Genomic DNA, 25,697 nt, shown 5'->3' with positions numbered 1-25,697 from the left:
ACCAGACAATTGGGCGACGATGTAGGCTACCTTGGTTCGATCAGTTGGAAATGTTGTTGGTTGCAACTCAAAAATGAGGGTGCACTGGAAAAGAGCTCACCTGAGTACTTTTCTAGAGGATGCCGACGGGGGCTCTTGGACGGAAGGAGCATGCGAGGTTGCAGAGAGCAGGGCAGAAGGTGCAGTTGCAGAGTGTTGATGGGCGCTCTGGGACAGCTGGAGTGACTGAGTCTGGGCTACAAGATCGGGGGGGGGGGGGGGACTACATTAGCAAAAAGCAATTCTACTGCTCTGAACACAGAGTCCAGTTGGCTCTGGAGTCTCCCCAGCATCACTCCCTATTGCTCCAGGGCAGCTCTCAGACAACCAGGGTCTGCTGGATCCATTCTGGCCAGATTGTACTGTCAGGATGAAGCAGCAGACCCAGTACTGTGCACACAGTGATATTAATTGAGTAACAAATCCCGAGGTGTAAACAAATTCAGCATCAAAGGTCAGGCAGAGATCAAAACATCCAGAAAAATCTAAAAACCTGAATCAGACAATAGGCAGAGTCGATATTCAGACAGACAGAGTACAGGTACAAATGCTGGAAAGGCTCAGGAAAATTCACTAGCACAATCTGGCAACAAACAGGTGAAAACACAGGACTGAAATACACTGAGCAATAAACAGAGAGGCAAATAATAGGTGGAGCACAATGAAACAGAAGTGGCAGCAAAACAGATAATAATGAGAAACAGGTGAGAGGCAGAGTACTCAGTAATACAGGGGCAGAGGGAGAGGAACACCAAAACAAACAAGAGCACATGGCAATACCAAACCACAGACTGACTGCTAAGGGGAGAACACACAAAAAACAAATTTCAGCTGGACGTACTGACAAAACTGCAGAAAGGCCGATTTTAATGGCATCAGAAGGTATCTGGTAAGTGTGGATACGGATGGGTTTGTTATGGTGAATGGTATATGCTTGATAAGTGTGAGGGTTTCAAAAGTGAAATATTGAGAACAAGGCTAACAGATTTAGGAAACCTTGGTTTTCAAGAGGTACTGAGACCCGGATTAAGGAGGAGATGTATGACAGGTATTAGCAACAAATAACAAATAAAACGCTTGACGAGTGTAAGAAATGCAAGAAAACACTTGCGAGAGAGATCAGTAGGGCTAAAAGCAGAAAATCCTGGTAAGTCTATGCGTCATATATTTTAAAGCGGTGAACAGAATTTGTGATGGGAGTAAAGCTAATCTATATGGTGTTAATGAGGTACAGAACCGCTGTGTTACCGAGGCCGAAGCCACGGTATGGGGTAGGTAGACTGACTCCCAAGTTGGCGGTGCCCCAGTGGATAGAGCTGACCCCAGGGCGCTAGGACCCGCCGGGCTCCGCACTGAGCACCGCCTCTCCCCCCCCCCCCCCCCCCCCCCGGTCGCTGCCGCCGAACCAGAGCCCGGAGGCCGGCCGGCAGCGTACCATGAGCGGTGGGCTGCGAGGGGCGGCTCGGGACGGGCGGCTGGATGCGCTGCGGGAGGCGACCCGCCGACAGCTGAATGCGGCTGATGAGGATGGGATGACCCCCGCTCTGTGGGCGGCGTATCACGGAAATCTGGCGGCGCTACGGGTGATCGTCAGCAGAGGGTAGGGGGTAGAGAGCGAGACTGGGTTTGTGTTGGGTTTTGTGGGTGGTGGGAAGGAGTTGTAATCATCGTGGGAGTGCTAACAAAGAAAAGGTTAATCCCTACCACCATCACCCCCTGACTCCGTCAGTTCTTCCCGTGTTGCTGGTAAAATAGTTACTTTTGACACTGATGCCTTTTGTTACTTTGTTCGGCTTGGATGAATGGAGCCTCAAACAGATGTACCTCTGCTCCGGTCACGCCCTTCCCCTCCCCTTCCCGGCCCCATGCCTATCCATGCCCCCCCCCCCCCGGACCAGCTCTGTATCCTCTTGTCATGGCGACACCTGGTGAATCTGACGTTCCCAAAGTGAGCACCAGTTCTCAGGGCGGAGGCACTGCCTAACCCTTTGGACAACAATTTCTCTTATAACTTCAATGTTGTATTCAGGTCATGTATAAAATGATATTGTAACGTTTACTCAGCTAGTCTCATTTGCCTGTGTTTGGTCTTTAAACTTTTCGCATCCGTATACCTGTCTAAATGTCTTTTAATCGTCGTAAATAAAATGGCGGCGCAGCAATACACAGCCGCTTCTCCGGCTCCCAAAAAACGGTCCTAGTTTAAAATAATGAGATAATGTTTCAAAGTTTCTAGTCGGGGATTTCAGTTAACCAAAGATCCAAATACACACCACTGAACACTTAGCCAAAATAATATTTAATCTGCCGTAGCAAAGTTAGTAGTAGAGATCAACGGACTAGGGATTCTATGGATTCCAGAGCAGGCAACAGCAAGCTTGCCTAGGCGCTCAGCCGAGGAAGCCGAGATGTAAGCAGCGCAAAAACACGGCAAGAGAGTCGGGGCATTGGTTAGGCTGAGAGCTAACCCGACCTTTGGGGGTACCGTCACTTTTCCTGACCATTGCCCGTTTGCTAGAAAGTAAAATGGAACGAAATAGAACGAACGCATAGAAAGAGATGAGACTACTGCATTCTGGTTTTCGTCGAAATTTGGCTAAACAAACCCAACTCGGTTTTTCAGTTCGACGGGATGAGTCTGTTTTACGTGGATAGAAACTCCCTGTCGGGAAAAACCAAAGGAGGTGGAATCTGTGTGTATATTAACAAAGGTTGGTTCACAACTCCTGTGTAGTTAGCAGTTACTGTACTAGGGCAATTGTACATCTTAGAATTAATTGGCGGCCACAATACCGGCTCCGGGAGTTTACTGTTGTGTTCGTCACCACTATCTATTTTCTCTTTCCACATCACCCCCCCCCCCCACCCCCCCCACCCCCCACCTGTGCGAACAGCTAGGACACACTGGAACAGCATTGCAGTATCATTAGCTCTCCACAAATTAAACATGTGATGGTCACCTTCATAATTGCAGGAGAATTCAATCATGTTAATGGACAGGACATTTTACTCAATTCCACTAACAGGTCACCCAGGCCAGCACAGGAATAAACAGACTGGACCATGTTTATACAAATAGACATGGCACTGTACTTACAAAGCCATCCTTTCATCTTGACCTCTTTGACCATATCTCCATTATGTTAATCTCAGCATACCAACTGCTGCTGAAAATGGAGAAACCAGTCAAGAGGACCATCACTGTATCTATTAAAGAGGCAATCTTTATGCTTCAGGACTACTTTGAACTGACTAACTGGCAGATGTTCAAGGAGGGTGCCATAAACAGAGGTGATAAAGACCTGGAGGAATATGCCTCGTGTATCACCTGCTACATCTGTTAAGTGTGTAAGCTCTGGTGCTACCTCAAGAATGGTCATCTCACAGACCAACCAGAAGCCCTGGCAGAATGCAGAGGTGTGCATCCTACTACAATCTCAGGATGCTGCCTTTGTCTGGAGACAGAACAGCTCTTGAAGCAGCCTGGAAAAATATCCTCTTATTTATCACAGAACAGGACAACACAGTGACAGGCCATTTAGCCCTTAATGTGTGCCAAACCAGTTAAAAAGCAAACTGGAAACACCCCAACGCGAATCCCTCCTACCTACACAATGCCCCAATCCCTTCATCTTCCTGACATTGATGTGCCTATCCAAACATCTCTAAAAAGCCCCTAATGTATTAGCCTCTACCAGCATACCAGGCAGCACTTTCCAGGTATTCATGACTCTGATTTTTTTTAAAAACCACTTGCCCCTCAAATCCCCATCGAACCTTCAATGCATATGCTTTAGTACTGGATATTTTGACCCTGGGAAACAGGTACTCCCTGTCCACTCTATCTATGCCTTTCATAATCTTGTAAACCTCTATCAGATCTCCCTTAACCTTCAATGCTCCAGAGGAAATAATCTAAGTTTATCCAGCCTCTCGTGATAGTACATACCCTCTAAACCAGGTAGCATCCTGGAAAACCTCTTCTGCACCCTCTCCAAAGCCACAACATCCTTCCTTTTCTGGGGTGATCAGAAATGTATGTAATACTCCAGATACGGCCTAACCACGGTTTTATAAAGTTGAAACATAACCTCATGACTTTTGAACTTAATGTCTTAACTAATAAAAGCAAGCATTCCATAAGTCGTCTTAACCACCTTATCAGTCTGTGAACTCAAGATCTCTCTACTCAGCAGCATTGTTAAGGATCTTGCATGACACTTCTCAGCCTGTACCTGCAACTGGTCTATATCATGCTGTATTCTTTGCTACTCTTCTACACTATCCACAGCTCCACTAATCTTTGTATCATCCATAAATTTACTAACCCCCTCCATCTTTTTCATCCAGGTTATTTATATACATCGCAAACAGCAGAGGTCCCAGCACAGATCCCCATGGAACTCCATTAATTTCAGACCTCCAGCTTGAATAAGTCTCTTCAACCACTACTCTCTGGATTTAGAAACTGGCTTGCACATAGAAGACAAACTGCCAATTCACTGTGGACCCCATGCATCTTTATTTTCTGGACTAGCTTCCCATGAAGGACTTTGTCAAATGCCTTACTAAGATCCATGCAGACAACATCCACTGCCCTACCCTCATCAATCTCTCTTGTCACCTTGTTTAAAAAAAACTCAATCAAGTTGGGTAAGGCGCATCCTGCCATGCACAAAGCCATGCTGGCTCTCCCTAATTTGGCCATGGGTTTCCAGATGCTTATATGTCCTATCCCTAAGAACCTGCTCCAGCAATTTCCCTACAACTGGCGTGAGACTCGTTGGTCTATAGTTCCCAGGATTTTCCCTTGTTCTCATCTTAAATAGAGGTATAACAATAGCCACTCACCAGTCCTCCGGGACCTTGAGGGTAAAGACCAGCTATGTACAACAAATTCAGGAACATCTGTCCAATAACGATCCCTGGTGTATGTGGCTGGACAGCAAGGGCATTACACAGAGAATAACAGTGTCTACAGTACCTCCCTGCATGCTTCGAGGCATGCAGTATAATGCCAGCCATGAAAGGTGAGCAACTATTGCCGATGATAGCATAAGGATTCTGCAGACAGTCAACCCCTATAAGGTTGCCAGGCCAGATGACATCCCAGGCCAAATAATCAACTAGCTCATTAACATCTTCAACACTCCACTCACCCAGGCTACTCACCCCACATGCTTCAAATCAGTCACCACCATTCCTGTACCAAAGGATTCTATACCTTCAAAATGAATTGACTCCTGCCAGGTGGCACTGATGCCAATCACCATGAAGTGCTTTGAATGGCTGGTAATGGTACATATCAAAATCTCCATTCCTGCCACTCTGGACATTCACCAATATGCTTACTGACAGAACAGCTCTGGCATCAGTCATGCACCTGGCCCTTTCACACCTAGAAAACAAAGATACTGATATCAGAATACTGTTTCTGGATTTCAGTTTAGCATTCAACACTATTGTCCCATAGATTTTGGTGATCACACTCCTACTCCCCTCTAAACGCCCCATTGTGCAACTGGGTGTTGGACTTCTTAACCAACAGACCTCAGATAGTCAAGATGAACAACTGCTTCTCCCTGCTCAACATCGTAAAATGGTGCCCTCCAGTACTGTGCTGAGCCCATTGTTGTACACTGTCCTCACACATGACTACACAGCCAAACACCCAAGTAATCACACTGTCAAGTTTGCTGATGACACGATAATTGCAAATGAAATACAATGTTGGAAAGTGTATGGTCATGCACTTTGGTAGAAGAAATAAATGGGCAGACTATTATTTAAATGGGAAGAGAATTCAAAGTTCTGAGATGCAACGGGATTTGGGAGTCCTCGTGCAGGTTACCCTTAAGGTTAACCTCCGGGTTGAGGTTGGTGAAGAAGGCAAATGCAATGTTGCCATTCATTTCTAGAGGAATAGAATATAAGAGCAGGGATGTGATGTTGAGGCTCTATAAGGCACTGGTAAGACCTCACTTGGAGTACTGTGTGCAGTTTTGGGCTCCTTATTATAAGAAAGGATGTGCTGACGCTGGAGAGGGCTCAGAGAAGATTCACTAGAATGATTCCGGGAATGAGAGAGTTAACATATGAGTTTGACTGCTCTTGGACTGTACGCCTTGGAGTTTATTAGAATGAGGGGGGACCTCATAGAAATATTTCGAAGGTTGAAAGGCATGGACAAAGTGGATGTGGCAAAGTTGTTTCCCATGGTGGGGGAGTCTAGTATGAGAGGGCATGACTTGAGGATTGCAGGGTGCCCATTCAGACCAGAGATGCGAAGACATTTTTTTTTAGCCAGAGGGTGGTGAATCTGTGGAATTTGTTGCCACGGGTGGCAGTAGAGGTCAAGTCACCGGGTGTATTTAAAGCAGAGATTGATAGGTATCTGAGTAGCCAGGGCTTCAAAGTTTATGGTGAGAAGGCAGGGGAGTGGGATTAAATGGGAGCATGGATCAGCTCATGATAAAATGGCGGAGCAGACTCAATGGGCTGAATGGCCAACTTCTGTTCCTTTGTCTTATGGTCTTATGGATAATAGGCAAATAACCTGTCATTGTCTACAAGGAGATGGTTATTGACTTAAGGGGAATTCACACCATTCACACCCCTCTTTACATTGGCAGCAGAGCAGTTGAAACTGCAAGTAGTTTCATACTCCTGGGAGTACACATCTCACACAACCTCTCGTGGTCCCAGCAGTTATCTTTGGAGTGGTTACTTAAGAGTGGGGTTTTTGAGGCTTTAGCTCTTTGAGGCTTCAACAAGGAGAGGCTTGAGTGAGAAAAGGCAAAAAAGCTGTAGCCAGAGTTCCACCCCCCCCCCAACAATTTATTGTTCTCCTCCTTTATAGTTCCTCAGGTAGGAACAGTAGAGATGCCAGGTTTTATATGGAATGCTGCTGTTGTGGGAAGACCGGGAGACCTCCAGTGTCGCTGATGTCTACATCTGTGAGAAGTGCATCTAGCTGCACCTTCTAACACTCCACAATAAGGAGTTGGAGCCAGAAATGGTTGAACTCCAAATCATTTGGCAACATTATAACTTTAGAAAGTTTTTAACAAGAACAGGCCATTCGGCCCAACAAAGCTTGCCAAATTCCTATTCACATAGTGTGTTAAAATAACTATCGAGCTTAGATTTGTAAGTCTCTAAGTTACTTCACAACAAGGTAGTTTGTTCCATGTGTCCACACGTTGCTGTGTAAAGAAATGCTTCCTGATGTTAGGCTGAAGGATCCCTTTAATCGGTCCCCACCTCTGACCCTGTGTCCTTTATGATGGATTAACTTTGAACTAACAGTTGGCATCCACTTTACTTGTACCCTTAATGATTTAAAACACTTCTATTGTGGCTCCACTCATTCTACAAGAAGATTTAATTCTTTCAATCTTTCTTCATAGCTCATAACCCTGCAGACCTGGAATGAATCTCATTGCTCTTCTCTGAACTTTATCCAGTGCCTTCACATCCCTTACAAAATATGGAGACCGAAATTGTACACAGTACTCAAGGTGTGGCCTCACAAGTGCATTATACAGCTTAAGGAAAATGTCTCTAGACTTGAACTGCACTGAGCGCATTATACAGCCCAACATTCTATTAGCCTTCCTAATCACTTCTGTGCATTGTCTAAATGTTGATATTGACAAGTCTACCAGAATGCCCAAATACTTCTCATACAGTGCACTTTCTAACACAAGACCTCCCATTGTATATCTATATCTAATATTTCGACTTCCTATATGTAATATTATACATTTACTTACACTAAATTTTGCCATTTATCTGCCCACATCTGGATTTTTTTTAGAGATAAACATATTGATTCTGCTGCCTGAATGTTATCAGCCCATCCCACTAATTTTGTGCCATCAACAAACTTTACTAGTTTACTTGTTTTGTGCTTATCAAAATCATTAATGTAAATTAAAAAGAGCAGCAGCCCCAAAACTGATCCCTGTGGAACCCCACTTTTAACATCATCTAGGTGTGAAAATGATCCTCTCACCATAAATCATTGTTTTCTGGTTTTGAGCCAATTCTGCACCCATTCTCACACCTTACACTGAATCCCTACCTCCTGTAATTTGATTATTAATTGATTGATTGTCAAAAGCCTTCCGAAAGTCCAAGTAAATGATATCAACCACTCTATTATCAAATATTTAGTTGCCTCTTCATAAAACTCCAGTGTATTAGTAAAACACGATTTCTCCCTTCTGAACCCAAACTGACTTTCTGCTAACATGCCTGTTCTTATCAGCTGATTTTCTAGCTCATTATTAAAGTTTCCATTATCTTACCTACGATACATGTTAAGCTTACCGGTCTATAGTTACCAGGGTCAGTGCAGTCACCCTTTCTGTATTCTGGGACAATGTTAGCCCATTTCCAGTCCTTAGGGACTTCACCAGTCTTCATTGGTGGCTGAGGGGTGATAATTAGGACATATAGAGAGGTAGTTACACTCAGGATTCAGAAGCCAGAAAACTGGGTGACAGTCAGGAAGGAGAAAGGGGTTAAACAGCCAGTGCAGAGTATCCCGTGGCTACTTTTGGGGTGGAGGGGGATGATGATCTAACAGAGGAAAGTTGTAGTGGTCATTAATCTGGCAATTAGTCTGGCTCTGTGACACAGAAAGGAAGGGGACAGAAGAGGTTAGCTGTGGTGGCAGGGAATTTGTTAGAGGAACAGAAAGGGTGTTCTGTAGATGAAAATGAGATTCCCAGATGGTATGTTGCCTCCCAGGTGCCAGGGTCTGGGACATCTCAAATTGAGTCCTCAGCATTCTTAACTGGGAAGATGAACAGCCAGAGGCCATGGTCCATGTAGGTACCAATGACAGAGGTAAGAAGAGTGATAAAGTTCTGGAAAGTGAGTTGAGGGACTTGGGTTCTAAGTTAAAGGGCAGGACCTCCAGGGTTGTGATCTCAAGATTACTACCTTGCCATATGATAGTGAGGCCAGAAAGAGGAAGATTATACAGTTTAATTTGTGACTAAGGAGTTTGTGTAAGAGGGAGGGCATAAGAGGTTTGGTTCATTGGGCTATCTTCCAGGGAAGGTGGGACCTGTAAAGAAGAAACACTTTGCATCTGTACTGGAAGGGGACTAATATCGTAGTGGGAAGGTTTGCTAGGGCTGCACAAGGTGGGGGGGGGGGGGGGGGGTGGGCGTGCAGTAAGCTAGATTTGCAAGGGAATGGGAACCTCAGTCAAAGCCATGAATCAAACGGTTAAGCATGGTGTAACTAAAATCCTGAGCTGCATATATTTCAATGCAAGAAGTGTCCTAGGAAAGGCAGATGAGCTTAGGACATGGATCAACACCTGAAATTATGATATTGTAGCCATTATTAAGACTTGGTTGCAGGAGGGGCAGGACTGGCAGCTCAATATTCTGGGGCTCCATTGTTTTAGATGCACAGAACAGGAAGGATTAAAGGAGGAGAGGTGGTGTTACAAGTCTGGGAAAATGTCACGGCAGTACTCGGCCAAGGCAGACACTGGAGAACTTGTCGAGTGAGGCATTACGGGTGGAACTTGAGTAATAAGAAAGGTATGACCACATTAATGGGGCTATAATACAGATCACCTAACAGTCCAAAGTGTTTAGAAGAGCAAATTTGTAGAGATATCACAGATTCTTGCAAGAAACGCAAGATTGTTATAGTAGGTGATTTTAACTTTCCATACTGTAAAAGGACTAGATAGAATAGTTTGTCAAATGTGTTCACTAACGTTTTCTTAATCAGTACAACCAAGTACAACATGAGACTTGTGCAATACTTGATCTGCTATTAGGGATTGAGACAGGGCAGGTGACAGAAATTTGTGTAGGAGAACACTTTGCATCTGGTGATCACATTGTCACTAGATTCAAAGTAAATATGCAAAGTGATAGGTCTGATCTGCAGGTTGAGACTTTTAATTGGAGAAGGCCAATTTTGATAGTATCAGAAAGGACCTGGCAAGTGTGGTTTGGGATAGGCTGTTTTCTGGCAAAGGCGTATTTTGTAAGTGGGAGGCCTTCAGAAGTGAAATTTTGAGAGTACAAAGCTTGTATGTGCCTGTCAGAATAAAATATAAAGATAACAGGTATACGGAACCATGGTTTTCAAGAGATATTGAAGCCCTGGTTAAGAAAAAAATGGAGATGCATATAGGCAGGTAGGTACAAATGAGTCACTTATGGAGTACAAGAAACACAAGAGAACACTTAAGAAAGAAATCAGGAAGGCTAAAAGAAGGCATGAGGTTGCTCTAGCAGACAAGGTAAAGGAGAATCCTAAGGGCTTCTACAAATATGTTAAGCCCAAAAGGATTGTAAGGTCCTCTAGAAGATCAGAATAGTAATCCATGTGTGGTGTCAAAGGAGGTGGGAGATCTTTTGCATCTGTATTTACTCAGGAAACATCTATAGAATACATAGAAGTAAGGCAAAACAGCATCGACTTCAAGGACTTGATACAGATTACAGAGGAGGATATGTTTGCTGTCCTGAGGCAAATCAGGGTGGATAAATCCCCAGTGCCTAACAAGGTGTTCCGTCAGACGCTGTGAGAGGCAAGAGCAGAAATTGCAGGGGCCCTAGCAGAGATAATTAAATAATCTTTAATGATAGCTAAGGTACCAGGGATTTGAGGATAGCCAATGTTGTTCCACTGTTTAAGAAAGAGTCTAAATAAAGGCCAGGTAGTTATAGGGTAGTGAGCAGCCTGACATCAGTAGTGGGAACACTGGAAGGTGGGGAAGTTATGGGACTGGATATGAGTATTTGGATAGACATGACTGATTTAAAGATAGTCAGCATGACTTGGTGTGTGGTAGGTCATGTCTAAACAATCTTATGGAGTTTTTCGAGTAAGTTGCCCCAAAAGTTGATGAAGGCAAGGCAGTAGATGTTGTCTTCATGGATGTTCACAAGTTATTTGACAAGGTCTCGCATGGGAGGTTGGTCAAGAAGGTTCATTTGTTTGGCTTTCAAGATGAATTAGTAAATTGGATTAGACATTGGCTTTGTAGAAGAAGTCAGAGAGTAGTAGTAGATAGTTGCTTCTCTGACTGGAGGCCTGTGACCAGTAGAGCAACACAGGGATCAGTGCTGGGTCTGTTGTTGTTCAGAATCAGAATCAGGTTTATTATCACTTGCATGTGATGTGAAATTTGTTAACTTAGCAGCAGTTCAATGCAATACATAATCTAGCAGAGAGAAAATAAGTAAATAAAACATGAGGAAAATAAATAAAACATCATAATAATAAATAAACAAGTAAATCAATTATGTATATAGAATATATTTTAAAAATGTACAAAAACAGAAATACTGTATATTAAAAAGTGAGGTAATGTCCAAAGCTTCAATGTCCATTTAGGAATTGGATGGCAGAGAGGAAGAAGCTGTTCCTGAATCACTGAGTGTGTGCCTTCAGGCTTCTATACCTCATACCTGATGGTAACAGTGAGAAAAGGGCATGCCCTGGGTGCTGGAGGTCCTTAATAATGACGCTGCCTGTCTGAGACACAGCTCCCTAAAGATGTCCTGGGTACTTTTGGTCCTGTGCAGTAACCCCTGCATACCAGACAGTGAAGCAGCCTGTCAGAATGCTCTCCGTGGTACAACTGTAGAAGTTTTTGAACGTATTTGTTGACATGCCAAATCTCTTCAAACTCCTAATAAAGTATAGCTGTTGTCTTGCCTTCTTTATAACTACATCAATATGTTGGGACCAGGTTAGATCCTCAGTGATCTTGACACCCAGGAACTTGAAGCTGCTCACTCTCTCCACTTCTGATCCCTCTATGAGGATTGCTATGTGTTCCTTCATCTTACCCTTCCTGAAGTCCACAATCAGCTCTTTCATCTTACAGGTAGTTGCTGTGGCACTATTCCACTAGTTGGCATATCTCACTTCTGTACACCCTCTTATCATCACCTGAGATTTTACCAACAACGGTTGTATTGTCAGCAAATTTATAGATGGTATTTGAGCTATGCCTAGCCACACAGTCATGTGTATACAGAGAGTAGAGCAGTGGGCTAAGCACTCACCCCTGAGGTGCACCAGTGTTCATCGTCAGCGAGGAGGATATGTTATCACCAATCCACACAGACTGTGGTCTTCCGGTTAGGAAGTCGAGGATCCATTTGCAGAGGGAGATGCAGAGGCCCAGGTTCTATAATTTATCAATCAGGATTGTGGGAACGATGGTGTTAAGTGCTGAGCTGTAGTTGATGAACAGCATCCTGACATGGGTGCTTGTGTTGTCTATGTGGTCTAAAGCCGTGTGGAGAGCCATTGAGATTGTATCTGCAGTTGACCTATTGTGGCAATAGGCAAATTGCAATGGGTCCAGGTCCTTGCTGAGGCAGTAGTTCGGTCTCGTTATAACCAACCCCTGAAAGCATTTCATCACTGTCAATGTGAGTGCTACTGGGCGATAGTCATTAAGGCAGCCCACATTACTGTTCTTAGGCACTAGTATAATTGTTGCCTTTTTGAAGCAAGTGGGAATTTCTGCCATCAATCATGTTTGTCATCTGTCTCAACAATCTTGATTGTTGTGGTTTACTGGATCAACAAATTTGTGGATAACACTGTGATTAGGGGTGTAGTAGACAGCGAAGAGGACTATCATGGCTTTCAGTGGGATCTTGACCAGCTGGAAAAATGGGCTGAAAAATAGCGGATGTGATGTGTTGCACTTTGGTAGAACCAACACAGTGAATGATAAGGCACTGAGGAGTACAGTAAAACAAGGGGATCTAGGAATACAGAGCCATAATTCATTAAAAGTGGCATCACAGGTTGATAGGGTTGTAAAGAAATCTTTTGGCACATTGGTCTTCATAAATCAAAGTACTGAGTACAGGAAATGGGATGTTATGTTGAAGTTGTATAAAATGTTGGTGAGGCCTAATTTGGAGTATTGTGTGCAGTTTTAGTCAAATACCTACAAGAAAGATGGAAATAGGGTTGAAAGAGTACAGAAAAAATTTACAGGGATGTTGCTGAGTCTGGAGGACCTGAGTTATATGGAAAGAATCAGAATCAGGTTTATTATTACCGGCATGTGTTGTGAAATTTGTTAAATTAGCAGCAGCAGTTCAATGCAATACATAATATAGAAAAGAATAAGTAAATCAATTACAGTATATGTATATGGAACAGATTAAAATTGTGCAAAAACAGAAATAATATATTAAAGTGAGGCAGTGTTCACGGGTTCAACATCCATTTAGGAATCGGATGGCAGAGGGGAAGAAGCTGTTCCTGAATCGCTGAGTGTGTGCCTTCAGGCTTCTGTACCTCCTACCTGATGATAACAATGAGAAAAGGGCATGCGCTGGGTGCTAGGGGTCCTTAATAATGGACACTGCCTTTCTGAGACACCGCTCCTTGAAGATGTCCTGGGTACTTTGTAGGCCAGTACCCAAGATGGAGCTAGCCCTCTGCAGCTTCTTTTAGTCCTATGCAGTGGACCACCCCCTCCCCCCCCTCCCCATACCAGACAGTGATGCAGCCTGTCAGGATGCTCTCCACGGTACATCTATGGAAGTTTTTGAGTGTACTTGTTGACATACCAAATCTCTTCAAACTGCTAATGAAGTACAGTCACTGTCTTGCCTTCTTTATAGCTGCATCAATATGTTGGGACCAGGTTAGGTCCCCAGAGATCTTGACACCCAGGAACTTGAAACTGCTCACTCTCTCCACTTCTGATCCTCTATGAGGATTAGTATGTGTTCCTTCATCTTACCCTTCCTGAAGTCCAAAATCAGCTCTTTCGTCTTACTGATGTTGAGTGCTAGGTTGTTCCTGTGATACCACTGCACTAGTTGGTATATCTCACTGCTGTATGCCCTCTCATCTCCATCTGAGATTCTACCAACAGTGGTTGTATCATCAGCAAATTTATTAATGGTATTTGAGCTATGCCTAGCCACGCAGAGCAGTGTGCTAGCACATACCCCACACCCCTGAGATGTGCCAATGTTGATTGTCAGAGAGGAGAAGATATTAGGAGAAGATTATGGTCTTCCGGTTAGGAAGTTGCGAATCCAATTGCAGAGGGAGGTACAGAGGCCCAGGTTCTGTGATTTATCAATCAGGATTATGGGAATGATGGTGTTAAATACTGAGCTGTAGTTGATGAACAGCATCCTGACATGGGTATTTGTATTGTCCAGGTGGTCTAAGGTCGTGTAAAGAGCCATTGAGATTGCATCTGCTGGGACTTCTGGTAAGATGGCGATAGTTTAGTCACTTAAAACTGTCACTCCATTTCATTTATCTCCGCACTCCTTATCTCCTTTTTTCCTACTCCAGACTGTAAATTTTTTTGTTCTCCTACCTGCCTGTGACTACGTCTGTCCTACAATAGCCTCAAAGCTCCCTAAATCTGGGAAAAAAGAAGTCTCTGCGACTGCGACTGTCTCTGGTTCCTCGGAGACAAAATTTCCATTTTGGAACAGCACCGACGAGATTATATCTGAATTTAAGTCTGAATATAAGTCTTCTTTCAGTTCATTGGAGTCAAAATTGGATCAAATTAATTCCAAAATGGAGGATCATGCTGAACGTCTCTCGAGTCAGCTACCGAAGATTTAAAATATCGTGTTCAGCAGCTGGAAGCCGTTTGTTCCAATTTGAGACAGCATAACACCAAGTTAACATCCAAAATAACTGATCTTAAAGGTTGGAGCAGACATCATAATCTACAAATCCTCAGTCTGCCAGAGGCAATCGAAAGTGGATCTCCTGTTGAAGTTTTTTCTTATTTACTCTGTGAGATTTTGGGAAGGATATTCTGACCCCACCCGAGTTAGACGGTTCACCATACATTCCTGGCCAAGCCTGAGTTGGGCTCTAGGCCACATCCAGTTATTCTCTGTTTTCATCGACATCAGGTGAAAAACCTTTTGATCATGGAAGTATGTCAGAGAGGAAAATTGGATTACAAGGGTTTTTTTTTAATCCGTATTATTGAGGATTATGCTCCTCAAGTTCTGAGGCTGCACGCCAAGAATAAAGAAGTTGTGAAAGAGTTTTACAATCGTGGATTCAGGCCCTCTCTGCGTTATCCAGCCCATCTCCGAATAACTCTTAGTACTGGAGACAAAAAATGGCTCAACTTGGTTACAGAAGCTCAGAAATTTATCGAAAGTCTCCCTGACATTTCGACTCCTTCAGACTTGGTCTGATTATTTTAAATGGCTGATAAGTACTTTTTCTCTCTTTTTTTTCTGTTTTCTTTTTAAATTACTGAATTTTTTTCATTGTTTATGGCAGGTAGGCTACTCTGGATTATTACTTTGTTAGGTTTAATACTTTTTGATGGAACTGTTTCCCTTTGTGTATAATTTTTATTCGTAGTGCATAAGTTCTCTGGTTTTTGAATTGTTAATTAAATGGAGCTTACGATGATGTTAAGAAACTGGAAGTTGGTTTTTGGGGTGTTTTTTTCTGAAGAGCTTGCTGCCATTTTTTGGTAGCTTTCTTGCTCTGAGATTTGAGTGGGGAGGGCTCTCTGGTGCCAACACCATTTATAGAACCTTTAGTTACTCAGGACATTTTTTTTTTGTCCTGATTCTCTTGTCTTATACTTTTGCCCCAGAGCTGTTATTTGAATGTTTGATCTTGTTTATGCCTACTACCCTGTATGTTTTTTTAAATGACAATGCTTAGCTCGTTGAATCTTATAAGCTGGAATGTTAAGGGATTGAACCATCCTGTTAAAAGAAGGAAGGTTTTTTCACATTTTAAGCAGCTCAAAGCTGACATTGCTTTTTTGCAAGAAACACATTCATAGTTTTGATAACTCTCATCTTATGTCAAGGTGGGCAGGACAGCATTTCCATTCTGTCTTCCCGGCTAAAGCCTGGGGGGGGGGGGGTCTCAATCCTTATTAATCAAAATGTTCCCTTCACAACAAAGTATCTGATACAAATACGAGGAAATCTGCAGATGCTGGAAATTCAAACAACACCACACACAAAATGCTGGTGGAACACAGCAGGCTGGGCAGCATCTATAGGGAGAAGCGCTGTTGACGTTTCGGGCCAAGACCCGATATAGATGCTGCCTGGCCTGCTGTGTTCCACCAGCATTTTGTGTCTGTTGTTATCTGATACAAATGGTCATTTTATTATTGTCTCTGGGAAATTGTATAATACTAGGATAATCTTGGCTAACCTGTATGCTCCCAATTCGGATGATGTGGACTTCTTTGATCGTTTTTTCTCTTTATTGCCTGACTTGAGTTTATATTCTCTTATAGTGGGTGGTGATTTTAATTGTCGATTAGATCCAGTTTTGGATCGATTGTCCTCTGTTCCTAGACTACCTAGTAAATCTGCTTTATCTATTCACTCTTTTTCTAATTATGGTATAGCTGATGTGTGGCGTTTTTCCATTCTATTGAGAGAGATTATTCCTTTTCTTCACATGTCCATCATACTTTTACTAGAATTGATTATTTTTTAATGGATAACCAGCTGATTTAATCTGTTCGCTCTTGTAATTATCAGAGTATATTGATTTCGGATCATGCCCCAGTTACCCTGTCTATAAATTTTCCTGGTTTCCCTCAAATGAATAAACATTAGTGTGTTAACCTGACCTTGCTGTCGGATAATGATTTTGTAAAATTTATGAAGGACCAGATAACTTTTTTTTTAAACACTAACATGTCATCTGAAATCTCATCCCAGGTTGTCTGGGATGCCATGAAAGCATATTTGAGGGGCAAAATAATTTCATATACTGCAAATCTGAAAAGAAAGACCTATTTAGAGCAATTAGATTTGATCAGTTAGATTAAAGCAACAGACCTACTATATGCCCAGACCAAAAATCCCGAACTGTACAAGAAGCGAGTAGAACTTTAAACTAAGTTTGACCTTATTTCCACTCAACCAGTTGAACATCAACTTCTTGAAAGTAAGAACCGATTTTATATTCATGGTGATAAATCCAGCAAGTTTTTAGTCAACCAACTAAGAAGCTCTAAAGCTAAACAACAAATTACAAAAATCCAAATGGGAACATTACTTAGAATCATTCTGAAATAATGACACATTTAATAATTATTATTCTCGACTTTATACCTCTGAATCTTTAAATGATAGTATCTTTGTTGAGCATTTTTTAAACAGTTTAAATGTTCCTTCGCTTTCTTCCAGTCTTAAAGCAAAACTCAATGAGCCATTATCACTAGAGGAAATATCCTCTGCCATTTCTACACTGCAGTCGGGTAAATCACCTGAACCTGATGGGTTTTCTGCAGAATATTATAAATCATTTTCCTCATTGCTTTCGTCTCAATTATTCTTAGTTCTGTCTGATTTGTTTAAACATGATAAATTGCCAGCATCATTTAACGAGGCAAGTATCATTCATTTAGCCAAAAAAGGTAAAGATCCAACAGAGTGTTCTTCATATAGGCCGATTTCTTTGTTAAATGTCGATGTTAAAACTTTGACTAAAGTTTTGGCTTGTAGATTTGAGAACAAATCTACAATTGTACCTTGTATTATTTCTGAAGATCAAACTGGTTTTATTAAAAATTGCCTTCCCTTTTTAAATATATGGTGTTCATTTAATATCTTGTATTCATCCTCAGTTGGGACTCCTGAATGTGTCATTTCTTTTGATGCGGAGGAAGCGTTCGATCATGTGGAGTGGAATTATCTTTTTGCAGTTTTAGAAAAATTTGATTTTGGACAAAGTTTTATTACATGGATTAAATTGCTATATTCATGTCCCACTGCTTCTGTTTTGACCAACTCTCAGCAATCCCAGTCTTTTGGCCTTAAACGTGGCACCTGACAAGGATCCCCTTTAAGTCCCTTACTTTTTGATTTGGCCTGTTACGTTCCCCAGTAACCGGGTGACTTATCAGCAAAGATAGATGGGTCTGCTGAAGCCTGATACTACTATTTTCAAACGTTTTTATTTATAAAGGGCACAAACGCATGGTTAATACAAAACATTCAGATCATGTACGTCGTCACAACGCAATCTAAAGCACAGGTATAGTAATAATCAATCAGAAATAAGCTCTATCATTGTCTAGGGGTAATGTAGATATATATTGTTTGCTGGATATCTAAAAGTCTTTGCGGTCACTGCAGTTCCACCAGCTGCCGTTGTCGTGGTGTCGCGTTGGTGCACTCAAAGAGAGAGAGAGAATGAAACATTTACCCGACAGGTTTTCCAACCTGTAGGAGGTAGTCGGAAGTCTCATTGGGGAATGGACTCTCATCCGTGGCTTCCCCTGTAGCTAGACCGTTCTTCCGTGGTGAGGTCGCCAATCCCAGGCAAGGAAAAGACGCACACGAACCCCACCACCGGCTGTCGCTCTCAAAACGCTGTCGCAGGAATTCTCGCATATCTTCTGGTGCGTCTGAAGGGGTCCTCCTCCCCCCCCAGACCCTCCTTTATACTTCCTCACGGGACCGCCGGTGTCAATCTCTCTCAACCAGCCCACTTTGCCCGAGGGCTTTACACGTGGTCTTCATGAGACAATAGTCAAAGAGTCGTTTTATTCTGCTTCCCGGGGGAATGTGGTCTTCAGCACGTCTCCCTCTCTCTCGGGTCATTTGACCCCCCCTTGACTAGGGCTCTTGCGAATCTCACAAAGGAGTGGGCTGGGGTCATAACACCTCCCCTCTTAAAAGTTTTTTACCAGCGGTTAAAAACAAGTTGGTACAGAGTCTTAGAGGATTTTTTTTCTAACACAATACACAAGCTTCTCTCTTCACAGAGTACTACCGTTATACATTCAAGTCAGTATCTAAACAGGTAACAATTACAGTGTCCCTTTCTTTAATATCTTAACATCGCATACCGTACTAAAGTCTGGTAGCATCGAACTTCAGCTCAATAACCACCTATTTATTTATTTTCTTCAGCAACAAAACTAAGGAGGTGTGATCTTAGCTTAGGTGCATCTACAAAAGTTTATACAAATACTAATCGTTTTGGTCGTGTTATTTCACCGGCAGGTCTCCAAAGGGGTTGTCTTTATTAGTCACAGGCTTTGGCGCAAACCCATACAACCGGCGTTGCTGTTTAAAAATGGCATTTTCTATTAACCATCGCCTCTTTTCCGGAGAGTCTCCCTGTGGGGAACTTGAGTAATTTGGCGAGGTACTCTCCCGCCTTTCCTTTCCACGAGGGTTATTCTCTTAACTCCGTGTCCCCAACCTAGTCCATCATGGGAATTTCCACCCAATTCTTTAATGCTACACAGGTAGTTAACCCTTTTGTCAAGACCATGCAGGCTGATGTGTTTCAGTTCGAACCTTTTTCTCCGGCCGCATTTAAATTTTGGTTTCCTCACAGCGCTTTCTTGAATAACAATAGCTTGTGAGGCACCCTTACATTCCAAATCAACCTGTAATCGATGCGCAGGCATCAATCTAGACTTTAACTTTTTTTCATTCGATTTGGGAACTACAGATTTACCGTTCTCCTCCACAACAACAGTTATCTCCCCATTCGTAAACTCCACATTAACTCTGAACACCCCCTTCAGCACAACCATCTGGGAACTCACACTTCCCAAGGTTAACCCCTTTTTTCCCGAACCAAGTCTATCTGCTACAAAAGGATGACCGTCTCGTCCAGCTGAGTCAAATACCTCAGACTTTTTCTGAGCTCCGTGACTAGGTTCAGGACCACGTGCATCCCCATCTTGGACACACTCAAACGGGACATTGGCCTCTTCCAGGCTTTCAATACCCGTACCCTTTTCAAATTCTAAATTCCCCTGATCCTCCCAGTTACTCTCTGGGCAACTCACTTCCGGAGTAAACTCAACCCCGTGGGCTGAAACAACCCCATCTGCCAACCCAGCAGACTCCTTCAAGGTAATGGCATCCTTTTCATCTAGGACTGCCCTCATTTCATTATCGGGAACACCTTTAGAATTTTCAACTTCTTCAAACAGTCCTGCCAAACCAGACAGATCATCCATGTCCAACCCTGGACCCTTTAACAGCTTTATCTGTTTCTCATCTTTATTTCCTACCTCTAGGACCTTTTTCTTCGCTAAGGGAAGATCTACCTTCTCTCCCTTACCCCCTTTTACGTTACTATTCCTCGTTTTACCACCCTCGAAACCCTCATGGCACAGGGTCGGTAAAGACATATGGGCCAAATCAAAACTGGCCAATTTTAAACTGCTCCCATTCTCAGCTGCCGCTCTCGACAGGCTGCGAGTGTCCGCGCATGCGGGATAGCTCGGGGACTCTATGGGCGGGGCCTCAACACGCACCGGTCGACGGGTCATAGTCATGGCCGACCAAACTTTTCCTCTTGCTAAATCGTTCCCAAGGAGGACATCCACGTCAGTTCTCGGGAATTCTGATGGCACCCCCATTTCAACTGATCCATACACCAGCTCACAATCCAAAATGACCCTACGCAAAGACACCCTTTCTGTCCCTTTTCCTATTCCTCTCAGGGCTACCTCGCCCGTCGGAGGTCCGAATTGTAATACTTTACGGCTAATTAATGATAGCTCAGCCCCCGTGTCTCTCCAAATCCATACGGGAATAGGCGGGTCCCCCTTCCTCACAGACACGGTTCCGTGTGACATATAAATCTCTGACCCCTCGCGCTCTCTGCTCCCCTGGGACCCTCTTGCCGATTTTCTGATTACCACTGCACACCCGATAGGGATTGCTGCTTTCCCTCTCTCTGGCTCCTTTCTCGGAGGAAAGCATTTAGATGCAATATGACCCACCTTTCCACAATTAAAACAGGTCAAGCCAGGACCTCTCCTGCCGTCTTGCCTCTCCTCCTCAATTTTACCACTAGCTCCCAGCGGGATCTCCGCCTCTGCTGGCGAACTTTCTCTACCGTTCCCAGGGTCTCTCTGGTAACTTTTTGGCAAGGAAAACTTTGTCTTGTGGGTTAGGGCATATTCATCTGCGAACCTAGCAATTTCTGAGATGGACTGATTCGTCCTCTCATTCAAATACATCCGGATCTCTTCCGGAACACAACCTTTAAATTCCTCAATCAAAAATAACTCCCTGATACGCCCATAATTCTCGGCCACCTTTTCCGCGGTGCACCAACGGTCCAAGAGCACACCCTTCTCATGGGCTAGCTCGGTATACGTTTGATTCCATCCTTTTCTTAAATGTCGGAACCTTTGTCTATACGCCTCAGGCACTAACTCGTAACCTCGGAGAATGGCCTCCTTTACTTGATCATAATTCCCTTCCCCTTCTGGGGGCAACGCGGCATATGCCCGCTGTGCTTTCCCTCGTAACACACTTTGTAACAACGCCACCCACTGCTCTCTGGGCCACTTCTGATTCACTGCCACCTTTTCAAAAAGCAAGAAATAACTATCAACATCCGTCTCCTCGAACGGGGGGGACCAACCTCAACGCCCGACTAACATCAAACCCCTCCTCTCTCTCTTGCCCTTGAGCTCTTCACTCTTGCTTTCGCCTGTCCAGCTCCAATTCATGGCTCCTTTGTTTCTCTTTCTCTTCTGCTTCTGCTTCTAGCTGCTTTAGCTGGAGCTCATGACCCCATTTCATCTCTAATTCCTTTAGTTTGAACACCTGCTGCCTTTCCTTTTCAGCTTGTTCCTCAGTCTTTTCCTTTGCAGCTCGTTCCTCAGCCTTTTCCTTTGCAGCTGCTTCTAGCTGCTTTACTTGAAGATCATGTTCCAACCTTACTTTCTCCAACTCTACCTGATCTGTCCCACTCGCTAATCTCTTTTCGGGGATATTTTCCAAATCCTCCGCTGCAAACACCTCCTTTTCAATGTAATACTGATTTATGACCCCTCGCACTTCCTGCTTTTTCATTGATGACCTCACCTCTGCGAGGCCTAACCCCTTTGCCAGATTTACCAAGTCTGATTTGGTAGCCGTCCCTAGCGCCTCTACAGTCGGATTTCTCATAAATTCACCCACATCCATCTTTGCTGGTTTCCTGTCTGGCTACCTGCGTAACCAGATTTAAGTTTGGACTTACAGCCCGATTCACTGACCCTCCCCTTTGGTTTCAAATCCGGGACGAGCAACCCACTTGTTACGTTCCCCAGTAACCGGGTGACTTATCAGCAAAGATAGATGGGTCCGCTGAAGCCTGATACTACTATTTTCAAACGTTTTTATTTATAAAGGGGCACAAATGCATGGTTAATACAAAACATTCAGATCATGTACGTCGTCACAACTCAATCTAAAGCACAGGTATAGTAATAATCAATCAGAAATAAGCTCTATCGTTGTCTAGGGGTAATGTAGATATATATTGTTTGCTGGATATCTAAAAGTCTTTGCGGTCACTGCAGTTCCACCAGCTGCCGTTGTCGTGGTGTCGCGTTGGTGCACTTTTGTTAGAAAGAGAGAGAGAGAATGAAACATTTACCCGACAGGTTTTCCAACCTGTAGGAGGTAGTCGGAAGTCTCGTTGGGGAATGGACTCTCATCCGTGGCTTCCCCTGTAGCTAGACCGTTCTTCCGTGGTGAGGTCGCCAATCCCAGGCAAGGAAAAGACGCACACGAACCCCACCACCGGCTGTCGCTCTCAAAACGCTGTCGCAGGAATTCTCGTGTATCTTCTGGTGCGTCTGAAGGGGTCCTCCTTTATACCCTCCTTTATACTTCCTCACGGGACCGCCGGTGTCAATCTCTCTCAACCAGCCCACTTTGCCTGAGGGCTTTACACGTGGTCTTCATGAGACAATAGTCAAAGAGTCGCTTTATTCTGCTTCCCGGGGAAATGTGGTCTTCAGCACGTCTCCCTCTCTCTCGGGTCATTTGACCCCCCCCTTGACTAGGGCTCTTGTGAATCTCACAAAGGAGGGGGCTGGGGTCATAACAGGCCATACAGCCACTGGCGATTGCGTTTCGTAGCTGTGCTGAATTGATGGGGATTTGGAGGGGAGGTGTTGAGCATAAAGTTTCTCTTTATGCCGATGATCTTTTACTTTTTATATCAAATCCGACTACTTCCTTACCCCCAATGTTTTTACTTCTTAATAAATTTAGTCAGCTTTCCAGTTACAAACTTAATTTACACAAGAGCGAACTCTTCCCGATCACTAGAGAAGGACAAGCATTAGTATTTCAAAACCTCCCTTTTAAAGTAGTTAATAATCAATTCACTTACCTTGGTATTACAGTAACAAGGAACTTAAAGAATCTTCTTCGAGAAAATTTTGCTAATCTTTTAAATTCTACAAAACAGAGTTTGACACAGTGGTCAACCTTGTCCATGTCTTTGGTAGGTCGAATTAATGTTATTAAAATGTATATCCTTCCTAAATTTTTATACTTATTTCAATCTTTACCAATTTTTATTTCTAAAGCCTTTTTTGATTCGTTAGATTCTATTATTTCATACTATCTATGGAAGGGCAAATGTTCCAAATTTAATAAAGTTCACCTTCAAAAATCTGAAAAGGTGGTTATGGCCTTGCCTAATTTTCATTTATATAATTAGGCAGCCGATATTCGTTGTCTTACTCTTCGGTCCTTCTTTCATAATCAGTCTGACTGCCCAAAATGGGTGGCAATGGAGTTGAACTCTAGTAAGGATCTCTCCATTTCTGTACTTCTTAGATCTGCATTTCCTTGTCACATGCCTAGACTAATTGTTAATCCTCTTATTAGATGTACTCTGAGAATATGGGCTCAGTTCAGAAAATATAATGGCCTTCAGTTTCTCTCTCTAGTCCTGTTTTACATAATCATCTTTTCCTACCTTCTATGATTGGTACAGAAAGGGCATTAGGCGCTTTGAAGATCTTTTCATAGATAATCATTTTGTAACTTTTCAACAACTGTCTGTAAAGTTTAACCTATCTAATACTCATTTCCTTAGATATCTTCAAATTAGACATTTCATTAACCCTTTAATATCAAACTTTCCTGAGATGCCCGTGAAAAACGTGGACCTGTTTCTTTGTATTAATCCATTGGATAAAGGTTTTAATATCTACTATTCGTGATAAGTTAGTGATCTTGAGGCGTGCCCCCTTCGATAAAATTAGAACTGCCTGGGAGCATGATTTAAATATTTCTTTATCTGATGTGGTTTGGGATTCAATTCTTAAGTCAGTTAACTCAACCTCTTTATGTGCTCGCCATTGCCTTTTGCAGTTTAAGGTTGTACATAGGGCTCATATGTCTAAAACTAACTTATTGCGGTTTTATCCTGACATTAGTCCCATTTGTGACAAGTGTAAAGGGGACGAGGCTTCTCTTATTCATATGTACTGGGCTTGTCCTAGTCTAGAGAAATTCTGGAGAGAAGTTTTTTTTTTAACTTTATCCCATATTCTTAATTGCCACTTAGAACCTAACCCTCTGATTGCTCTTTTTAGCACCTTGGGTGAAGTAGACATGTATTTGAGTCCGACTAAATGTCGAACATTATCTTTGCCTCTCTTTTGGCTAGACGGTTAGTTCTTCTTAGGTGGAGAGATGTTGCCCCACCCACTTATGCTCAATGGCTTAGTGATATTATGTCCTGTTTAGACCTTGAAAAGATTCATTATTCACTTCTCAATTCAGACATAAAGTTTCATAAGGTGAGGGGACCTTTTCTTGAATACTTTCATAACTCTTTAGATTTACTTTCAGTTTTTTTTCTGTATGTTTTAGTTTTTTTGATGTGAATTACATTATAGTTTTGGTAGTAGGCATTATATTTTCTTTTTTTATATATATTTACAGCTCTGTGGGGTTGAACGCTCTGATTAATTTTTCTTTTACACATTGAAATGGTTGGCCTGGAGTTTTGTAGTGGGAGGGTGGGGAGGACACTAACTTTATATGATTTTATTTTGGATGCTTTTTCCGTATTGTTATGAATTATATATTAGACACATTTGTTTTGCACTATAAATCTCCATTTTGTTAATTTTTTTGTTGTTGTTGTAGAAACTCATAAAAAAATTAGTAAAAAAAAAAGAGATTGCATCTGCTGTTGACCTATTGTAGCGATAGGCAAAATACAGTGGGGGGGGGGGGGGGAGGGAGGAGTCCAGGTCCTTGCTGAGGCAGGAGTTCACTTTAGTCATGACCAACCTCCCAAAGCAAAGATTGAATACATTAGGTCTTTTTCCTTGGAACATAAGAGACTGTGAGGAGATTTGATACAGGTATTCAAAATCCTGAGGGATGTATATAGAATAAATGCAAGTACGCTTTTGCTGCTGAGGTTGGGTGGGACTACAACTAGGAGTCATGGGTTGAGGGTGAGAGGTGAAAAGTTTAAGGGGAACATGAGGATGATCTTCCCTCAGATTTGAGTGTGGAATGAACTGCCACTGCAAGTGGTGCATGCAAGTTTGATTTCAACGTTTAAAAGAAGTTTGGATAGGTACATGGATGGTGGGGGAATGAAGGCATTAGGCAGTTTAAGTGGTTTGGCATGGGCTAGTTGGGCCAAAGGGTCTGTTTCTGTGCTGTGGTTTTCTGATTCTATAACTCTATAAAATATTCTGGATAATCAGGAAAACTCACCAATGCCTCTACTTTCTGAGGAGAGATGAACTATGTATATTTATACTCGTGTCCTTTTACAGATATGCAGTAAAGAACATCCTAATATGCTGCATCACTGCATGATACAGAAACAGGAAGGCTCTACAACAGTTAGTCAAA

The 25,697-nt window shown here is 42.9% G+C and overlaps 1 protein-coding gene across 2 annotated transcripts in view; it reads left to right on the top strand.

Annotated features, from left to right (window-relative positions):
• The first annotated feature begins 1,474 nt into the window (after positions 1–1,474).
• Positions 1,475–25,697, top strand: part of ush1ga (Usher syndrome 1Ga (autosomal recessive)) — a 51,501-nt gene continuing 27,278 nt past the window's right edge. Inside the window, exons 1-2 of one of the 2 annotated variants that reach the window (XM_073026596.1) lie at positions 1,529–1,639; positions 14,238–14,290. Coding sequence is in view for 1 of the 2 variants with exons in the window: in XM_073026595.1 (XP_072882696.1) it covers positions 1,476–1,639 (164 nt within the window). In the remaining variant the exon portion in view is untranslated. Of the gene's footprint in view, positions 1,640–14,237; positions 14,291–25,697 lie in introns of both variants that reach the window. The other variant, XM_073026595.1, reaches the window with a different exon arrangement.

This window comes from Hemitrygon akajei, chromosome 22 (assembly GCF_048418815.1).
Source record: "Hemitrygon akajei chromosome 22, sHemAka1.3, whole genome shotgun sequence".
In the NCBI taxonomy this organism is placed as follows: Eukaryota; Metazoa; Chordata; class Chondrichthyes; order Myliobatiformes; family Dasyatidae; genus Hemitrygon; species Hemitrygon akajei.
This window is presented reverse-complemented; position numbering and strand designations above follow the sequence as displayed.